We start from the raw sequence: 10018 nt of genomic DNA, 5'->3' as shown, positions 1-10018 counted from the left end.
CAGAAGACTTTGAGTAAAGCAAATTATCATGCATAATGTGGGTGAGCTTCATCCAATCAGTTGAAGACGTCAGGAGACAAAAGACTGACCTCCCCTGAGGAAGAGGAAATTCTGCTAACAGACTCCTTCACATTTAAGCTGTAACATTAACTCTTCCCGGTCTCCATCCCTGTGGATTTTGGACTTGCCAGCCTCCACGACTGTGTGAGCTAATTTCTTGAAATAAATACCCTGCGACTCACAAATATAACATATACATATATGTATGTATGTAGTGTGTGTGTATGTATGTATACACACATATATGCATATATACTACACATTAGAGAGAGCAAGAATAATCCTCCAATACACGTATAAAGATATACGCATGTTAGGGAGGGGAAGAAGGAGGGCAAAGGCTGGTATTTATGAATATTTTAAGGAACCGGCTTACATACACACCCCCGACACAAAGATCTACTGGCTGTGTCTCTTTGGAGAGAACCCCAAGTAATACACTGACTGTGCCGCAGTAACTTCCTCACTTATAAATGATAGACTCAGTATGCATATTAAAGATACCATATGCTAAACTCTTATTATAGAATAGACATGTCCGCCACCCTTATTGATAACAAAACCAGGTATCTCCATCCCCTCAAGTGCAATTGTACCCAACTTGATTGCTGCTTAGCGGCAGAATTTTAGCAAAGTGAAGAAAGTCAAAGACAGATATTATAGATGAATTAGGGGATGGGGACAGGGGATTGAAGGGAGTGGAGACTTTCCTGAAGCTTCCAAATTTACACAGTATGTCTAGTAAGCACGGCTCTGCCAAGAGTTCCTTAAAAAGTGGTAAAATGGAGAAATCTGAGTGTTTTCCTCTCCTCCTATTCACTTTTTGGAATCTGGGCAAGTAAGCTATGAAAGATCAAGGTTATCATCCCTGAAAGGATAGTGCCTGCGATAATTGAACATCACTCAGTTATAGCATGTGTGTGTTTGTATCAGTGTATGTGTCTGCAGATTGTATGAACTTTAGAACACGTACATGCGTTTGTTCTAGTATAGCTCAAAAAGGATTTTGCTCTAAAACCGCCTCTCCAAATTGAGGGTTTGAAACTTCCAACACATATTTCCACAGAAACAATGTCACCTAGGCTCACAAGAGCCTAGTTTACACAAAGTAGGTCTTGACTATAATACTAATTGCATTAGTGTTAGTTGTAGGTCCCATGAACAAGAGCTATTCAGAGCAGTTTTCTCAAATCCTTGATGTTGGAACTGTGATACTGGCACCCTTCGACTTAATTCTCCACACGCACTTCCTCAGATCCGCCTCAGCCATGTATCCGGCGTCCCAATACTATCGTGGGCTCCATGCCTGTTGTACTTCCCCTGTTCCTCTACCCAAGTACTCTGTTTTGAAGTAACCTATCATGCCCATCCCCACAATTAACCCAAGATTCCAAATTGGCAATTCAGTATTTGAAGGGATTAATATGTATGCGTATGTGCTAATTAAAAGAAATTGCTTAAAGTGAGTCTCCAGCTGTTGAATTCTCACACATTCCACAAAGAAAAGTGTAAAATTTCAGGGATTTTATCATCTGAAGAATAAAGATAGGAGACTAGAGAGCTAATTCTTTCTAAACATCTTACCCTAAAAGATCTTGGTTTTATAGGCTTTTTTCCTCCCATGATTTCCTAACCCCAAATATCCTCCATAAGTTCCAGGGTATTCTTTAGGACACGAGTAAAAAGAAAATCACTGCCTTGTAGAGTCATCAGTAAGTCAATTGTTAGCTAGTCAGGGAGTGTCAGCTTATTTTCTAACTAAACATTTTGAGCACTCCCAAGTGTACATGAGAAAAAGCACATAATTAATAATAATAATAAATCTGCTCCTTCAAAGATGGGTGAAGGGCAAGAAGGAAACCATTGAAAACGTCTGGCTTTCATATTTACATTTTTTTCTTGATACATAACATTTGTACATATTTACGGGGTACATGTGGTATTTTGTTATAGGCATAGAATATGTAATGATCAGGGTATTTAGGGTATTCATCACTTCAAGTGTTTATCATTTCTGTGTGTTGGGAACACTTAAAGAAAGTACCTTCTTCCAGCAATTTTGAAATATACAATACACTGTTGTTAACTATAGTCACCTTACTCTGCTATCCAACAACAGAACTTACTTCTTCTATCTGTGTGTGTGTACCCATTAACAAACCTCTTCATCTCCCAACTCCCATCCACACGTGCTTTGCAGCTTCTGGTAACTATTATTCTACTCTCTCCTTCCATGAGATCAACATTTTTTAGCTCCCACATATGAGTGAGAACATGCAATGTTTGCCTTTTGGTGCCTGGCTTCTTTCACTCAACATAATGACCTCCAGCTCTATCCGTATTGCTACAAATGACATGATTTCATTTTTTTTTTATAGCTGAATAGTACTGCATTGGATATATACATCCACATTTTCTTTATCTATTCATCTGTTGATAAAAATTTACGTTGATTCCATATTTTGGCTATTGTGAATAGGGCTGCAATAAACATAGGGGTGTGGGTATCCCTTTGATATGCTGATTTCTTTCCCTTCGGATAAATATCCAATAGTGGGATTGCTGGATTATATGGTAGTTCTATTTTTAGTTTTTTGTGTAATCTCCATATTGTTTTCCATAGTGGCTATACTAACTTACATTCCCTCCAACAATCTATAAGAGTTCCCTTTCCTTTTCATCCTCACTATTCTCTGTTAGTTTTTGTCTTTGTAATAATAGCCATTCTAACTGGAGTAAGATGATACCTTGCTGTGGTTTTGATTTGCATTCATCTGATGATTAATGATACTGAGCATTTTTTGGTATAACTGTTGGCCATTTGTATGCCTTGAGAAATGTCTATTCATGATCTTTTCCACCTGTTAATGAGATCTTTCTTACTGTTGAGTTCTTTGTACATTCTAGATATTAGCCACTTTGTCACATGAAAAGTTTGAAAATATTTTCTCCCCTTCAACAGGATGTCTCTTCACTCTGTTGACTGTTTCCTTCATGGTGCAGAAGCTTTTTAGTTTAATATAGTCCCTTTTGTCCATTTTTGTTTTTGTTGCCTATGCTTTTGTGGTCTTAGCCATAAAATTTTTGCCTAGACCAGTGTCCTGAAGTGCTTCTCCTATATTTTCTTCTAGTAGTTTTAGAGTTTTGGGTTTTAAGTCTTTAATCCACCTTGAGTTTATTTATGTATATGGTGAAAGATAAGGGTCCAATTTCATTCTTCTGCATATGGATATCCAATTTTCCTAGCATCATTTATTGATGAGTGTGTCCTTTCCTCGATGTATATTCTTGGTGTCTTTGTCAAAAATCAGTTGGCTGGAAATATGCAGATTTATTTTGGCGTTTTCTATTCTGTTCCATTGATCTATGTGTCTGTTTTCGTATCGTGTGTTTTGTTTATATAGTCTTGTAATACATTTTGAAGTCAATTAGTGATGATGTCTCCAGCTTCGTTCTTTTTGTTCAGGATTGCTTTGTCTATTTACACTCTTTTTTGGTTCCATATGAAATTTTAGATATAAGCAGCACCTGGGAGCACCAGCGGGTAGGGAGCTCGCAGTCCAGTAGGACTGTTTTTTCTATTTCTGTGAAAAATGACACTGGTATTTTGAGAGCAACTGTACTGAATCTGTAGATTGTTTTAGGTAGTATGGTCATTTTAATGATATTAATTCTGCCAATCCCTGAGCACGGGATATGTTTCTATTAGTTTGTATCCTCTTTGATTTCTTTCATCAGGATTCTTTTTGTAGAAGTCTTTTACCTCCTTCGTTAAATTTATTCTTAGATGTTTTTAATTTTTATAGCTATTGTAAATGACATTGCCTTCTTAATATTTTTTAGCTATTTCATTATTGGTATATAGAAATGCTACTCATTTTTGTATGTTGATTTTATATTCTGCAACTTTACTGAATGTTTTTATTAGATCTAAGAGCTTTTTGGTGCAATCTTTAGGTTTTTCTAGAAATAAGATCATGTCATCTGAAAAGAGAGACAATTAGACTTCCTCTTTTCCAGTTTGGATGCCTTTTATTTTTTTCTCTTCCTTGATTGCTTTGGCTAGGACTTCTAGTACTATGTGGAATAGGAACACTGAAAGCGGGCAACTTTGTCTTGTTCCAGATCTGACAAGAAAGACTTTCGGATTTTTCCCAATCAGTATAATGTTAGCTGTGGGTTTGTCATATGTGGCCTTTATTTTGTTGAGGTATGTTCCTTCTATGTCTAATTCATTGAGAGTTTCTGTCATGAAAGAACATTAAATTTCATGAAATGCTTTTTCTGTATCTATTAAGAGGATCATATGTTTTTTTTCCTTCATTCTATTGATGTTATATATGTTTATTGATGTGCGTATGTTGAACCATTCTTGTACCCACTGGATCATAGTGTATTATCTTTTTGATGTGCTGTTGGATTTGGCTCACGAAGATTTTTTTGCATCTATGTTCATCAGGGATGTTGGTATGTAGTTTTCTTTTTTTGTTGTGTCCTCTTCCAGTTTTGGAATAAGGGTAATGCTAGCCTCACAGAATGAGTTGGGAAGAATTCCCTCCTCTTTAATTTTTTGGAAGAGTTTAAAGAGAATTGGTGTTAGCTCTTCTTTGTAAGTTAGGTGGAATTCAGCAGTGAAGCATCAAGTCCTGGACTTTTCTTTGTTGAAAGACTTTATTACTGATTCAATCTCATTACTTGTTATTAGTCTGTTCAGGTTCTCTATTTCTTCTTGATTCAATCTTGGTAGGTTATATGTGTCCAGGAATTTACCCATTTCCTTTAAGTTTTCTGGTTTGTTAGTATATAGTTTTTCATAATAGTCTCTGATGATTTTTTGTAGTTCTGTGGTATCAGTTGTAATGTCTCCTTTTTTGTTTCTGATTTTGCTTATTACAATTCAAGACCATTGCAGAGTTAGGCCATCTATTCTATTGTGTAGCAGGTGACATTAAATAACAGCTCTCCTTAAATAACTGACTTATCTTGTCAATACAGACCATTTTCCTCTTTCTGATTAAAGGTTTAGCCTATGGAGTAAGACGAATGTAATTTCAAATCTGACTTCTACCACCTACGGGCTGTGTGACTTTTAGAAAGATCCTCAACCTCTCTGTGCCTCAATTCTTTCATCTCTAAAATAGGAAGAATAACAGTACAAATCCAATAGAAGTCTTGTAAGTGTTACGTGTGATAAGCCATGTAAAGAAAGCACTCATCACAGTACCTGACACTCATTAAGTGTACAATAAAGATTATTCTTGTCACAGGTTTTGCTGTTGCTATTACTATATGTGAGCAAACACTTTACACAGATTTGTCTAACCTCCAGGGCATGGTGCCATGAGACCTCCAAGTGAGGGAAGCTCGGGGTCTAGGCCGAGATGGCCACGAAGGAGGTAGAAAGAAAGGAACAGGTATAAGATAAATTATGAAAATTTAATGATTTCCTTGGAAACCAAAAGAGATGAAAAGAGTTCAAGCTGACACAGGCTCCCAGACTCAGTGCTTGGGAAAACAATGTTATTATGAGCAAAAAACACCAAGTCAGGAAGCAAAGCCCATTCTAAGAAAGTTAGAAGAGCTGGCACTCATTTAGCCATTCAGAATAAACTGCTGAGCACATCTTCTCTCTAACCCTCTCTTTCTGTCAAGTCGCTCCAAGTCCATGGGTCAAGAATACTATGAAGAAGCAAAATTCCAGGGTCGGTATTCTTTTATCTGGGCCTTTATACTGAACCCATGGACACACCCTCAGTAGCACTCATCCCGGAGCTCTTAACTTCTGAAGCAAATTGATTGCAGCTCAGAAAGCTAGAAAGCCTTCCTACTCTAATTGCAAAGGTTATCATGCTTTTCTTGAATTTGCTCCGACAAGTCCTAAAATTTTCACCTTGCCACATAATATAGGTAGTAGCAGGTCTGGAGAATGCTGCTACAGCATCCTGAGCCGCAGACATGGAGGTCAGAGGCAGCAGATGCCGGGATTCGCCTACTTTCTTCCTTTCGGGTTGGCTAAGTCAAAGACAAAGAGTGGGCAAGGAGAGAGAGTGAAATGGTTGCAACCTTTGGCTGGAGTCAAGGAATTCTAGGGCGTTCGCTTCAGCACATTCAAGAACAGAGAGAGCTTCCCGTTGCGCCTCAGTCATTGCCAAGTGCATTTCTTGGAGTTCACAGAGTCAGCCACACCTTTTATGTCCTAGATATGCCCTAAATTCACGCTGCCTGAGCCAATGTTGTCAGTATACTCCATTTGCTTGCATTCTCCATCTCTGGCTGGTTTTATACCTCTCAGAACATACATTTCAAACGTTAAGCAACAATTCTGTTCAGTGACTCTGTGTGTGTGTGTGTGTGTGTGTGTCTGTCTCTGTCTGCTACTTCCCTATGTTTATCAAGAATTCCGCCATCTTTCCAATTTTTCCCCCTTACTCTATGAACATCACCTTCTACCCTGATTCTTCCCAAGTGTTTTCAGACTTCCCCCATCAAGTTCTTCATAGAGTTCACCCACAAATCAGTCTGGATTGGTCCAAATGACAAATCCTGAAGGAACTCTATATATCTCTGTGATGTTACATGTGGTAAATTCAGAGGAAAGAGAAATAAATCTGCTCACTCAACACTGGTAAAGAGCCCAGGTTTTAACTTCAAACTTTCAACTGGAACGTTTAACTAGCAACAAATGTCTCTTAATACTTATCATTTCAGCTGTTGTAACTGAACCGTAAAATTCAATTATTTATTTTTCAAATAAGAATGGATGGCTGTTTAATAAGTTCAGAATTATTTGGGCAATGACAGGGAAAATAAATGCTAAGGAAATGTGCAAATGTTTCAAAAATCTCATTGGCAGATTTCTACAGTCTTATTAAAACCTGGATGTCTGCCTTCAACTCTAGATATCAGATCTAGTCAAAGTTGTATAAAACACTTTGCAACCAGCTCTCCAAGTACCTAATCTGCAATTTTCAGTGTAAGAATTTTAACCAGACTACAAGTCAAAGAGCAAGAAAACCATTCACAACAAACTCTATATCCAAACTCTTAATAATCATTTACGCTTAAATTATGAAACCATTTAAAATATTTATTCATGTAATTCAAATCAGCCAAAAATTATCCCTAAATTAATCTGGATTTTGTCAACAATGTGATTTTTGGCCTAAAATTTCCAAATCCTTGCATCAACTTTCAAATGTACCTTGTATGCGAACATACTTTTACGGTCTAATTTTACTACCCCCGAAAAAAGCCCTATAATTAGGTGTCTGTCTGCTTCGTGATCAGAACTGTCTGTAAAAGAACATGGAAAAAAGGACTTACGTGCAAAATTTCCTAATCTGCAGTTGACAGTTTTTAAAGGAAAATAGTAGTAATTAGTAACAATATTTCAACAAACTCATCTGAAAGTAATAAATGAGGCTGTCATTTGTATTTTACTACATTTGCCTTTACTTCATCATCTCTATGCATGCATCTCACCTCTGGGCACAGGGTTAGAGAGATAAGCTTGGCTAAAAATGAATGACAGTATCCTCATGAAGAATGTACCCAGACCAAATAAATGGCAAGCTAAAAACTAGGGACAAGAAGGATGCAGCTTAACATATACCAAAGTCACATTACAAAATAAATAAAAACAAAAAGCTTGCAGGACAGAAATTAATCGAGAATTGCTCTTAGAATTATTCCAACAGTTTTCTGCCATGCATTAAACTTTGCTGTGTATAACTTTTAAAAATCTGCAGTGCTCACCTACTTTTATAATAATGAGCACAATTACTTTAAAAATGAGGTAACCTTAAAAAATTCTGCATTTGAGAACTTTACAACTAAAATGCATTTCTAACAGCGTATGATTTATAGTGATTATACTGGATTAGTTTTTGTGGACAGGGAGTTTCTCTTTGGTGAAACTATATTTTCGGAACCAATATTGGAACGTGTGGTTTGATGGAGGATTTTTACCCTTATCATGTACACGAGAACATCTCAGAGACATCTGTAAGGCAAAACTGTTTAAATTCAGGGGCATTTTGGTGGGTGTGAAGGACAAGAGAATACAATATTCAAAATTAGAACTGAATTAGAAAATAAGAAACACAGGGCCTTGGTAACCAGTTTCCAGACTTTTCCAACTGAGTGAAACTTCATTAAATCAGATTCCAGTGACTCACAATTTGGAATAATTCAAGGCAGAAGCTGGGACAAAGTTTAATTCAGCCTAAAGAATGCTTAAAATAATGTACGTATAAGGGGAAAAACCTGTTTTCATCTCTCAGGTCCCACAAAAGGTTGATATGCTGATTTTGATTAACTCTTTTCTTTTCATCAAAGTATATTTCCTAAGTGTGTTTATTCTCTACTCTAAGTTTTAGCTATTACAGTTTTCTGAACACAATAAAAATGCATTTTGGAGAAGGTTCTGTGATATAGACTTATTTTACTATGTCAAGCAGGCCCCATCCTTCTTGTCATTGTAATTAATGAGGTTTTACTGCATAGTTACATTCTGTTGACCACTGAATATTTCCCTTCTCTGGATAAACCCCAAAGACAACTAATCGAAAATAGGAATAAAAAGTGATCATTACTTACGAATGCAACTTGAAAAGGTAGGATCCGGCCCAAATCCCATTTTGCAGGTACATCTATAGCTGCCCATGGTATTCAAACACTCACCATTAGGGCACACACCTTGTAGTTGGCATTCATTAATATCTGCAGGAAAACAAAACTCTTCAGAAGTAGTAATCAAGCCCTTGTGGAGCAGATTCTGGCTACAAACTGCATTCACTTTCTTTTTCACTATAATAATCTCTTAGTTATAGTGAAAAAAGGAATGCAGCAGCTGTGAATGGCCTTGAATCAAAATAAATTAACATTTACTGAATATTTGCAACTTATATACCAAATATTTATCACACACCTATTACATGCCAGGTTCTGTTTTCGGTGCTAAGGATTTACCAGTGAACAAAGCTGACAAAAAATTCCAGCCTTCACAGAGCTTACATTTTAGTGTTAGGGTATGTTAGGCATGACAGGGCAAGCATATAGGTAAGGCAAAGACTCTCATTTTGGAGACGATGACAATCTAGCTGTACACACAGATATGTGAAAAACTGAAGAAGTGAAAAGCAATTCAAGTTATCACCATTAGAAGAACTGTGATAAACTGGAAGAAGCTAAATTATGAAATTGTCTCCATAAACAGTAAGAGCCGCTAAAGGAAGTAAGAGGCAGGAAAGCCCACAGCACTGAGGAGGAGGCAGGACTTCATCAGGGTATTGGAGGCTGGGGAGGAGCTGGATGGACAGGCAAGGAAGGGAAGGAATGGTGTGCGAGGGGGACGCTGGAGCATGAGCAGCTCCCTAACCTAACCCTAACCCTAACCCTAATCCTAACCATAACCTCTGCATGAGCAGAGGCCGGCCAGGGGAGGGGGGCTCAGGAAATGGTGAGTCAAACCATTGACTGGAAAAGAAGTTTCAGGAAGGTAAATAGTTGGAAACAGAGCTGGCAAAAGCCAAGCTAGATTTGAATTCAATTTTACTGAGAACAGGCAGCTATATTAAAAGTTTCTGAGCAGGAGGAAGATGTCATCAAAGGCTGGCTCCAGGAAAATTCACCTGGCCAGCATATAGCTTGGTGAGAAGAGGTTAAAAGTCTGATCACTTAAAGGAGTCATGTGAGCATGATGGTGGTGACAGCCGGGTTGGTGACAGTGAGAATAATCAGGAAGATAGGAAATAATTATAATTTTTTTTTAAGAAGAATTGAGAATGCATGGTGTTTGGGCAACACAACACTAGAAAGTGAGAGAAAAGAGTAGAGATGTCTGGGAGGCTTCAAATCTGAGAGAAGAAGAAAAACCACAGTCGGTTTGTAGGAGTTCTAAGGAGGAAAGAGGGCGGGAAGACGAAGAGTTCAGTGTTACAGCTCAAGGTCACACTGG

At 37.6% G+C, this 10018-nt stretch overlaps 1 protein-coding gene across 1 annotated transcript in view; it reads right to left on the bottom strand.

Annotated features, from left to right (window-relative positions):
- Positions 1 to 10018, bottom strand: part of LTBP1 (latent transforming growth factor beta binding protein 1) — a 482178-nt gene that overhangs the window by 173297 nt on the left and 298863 nt on the right. Inside the window, exon 10 of the mRNA XM_012652425.1 lies at positions 8659 to 8781. Coding sequence (XP_012507879.1) covers positions 8659 to 8781 — 123 coding nt within the window. The remainder of the gene's footprint in view (positions 1 to 8658; positions 8782 to 10018) is intronic.

This window comes from Propithecus coquereli, unplaced genomic scaffold, assembly GCF_000956105.1.
Source record: "Propithecus coquereli isolate 6110/MARCELLA unplaced genomic scaffold, Pcoq_1.0 Scaffold39, whole genome shotgun sequence".
In the NCBI taxonomy this organism is placed as follows: domain Eukaryota; kingdom Metazoa; phylum Chordata; class Mammalia; order Primates; family Indriidae; genus Propithecus; species Propithecus coquereli.
This window is presented reverse-complemented; position numbering and strand designations above follow the sequence as displayed.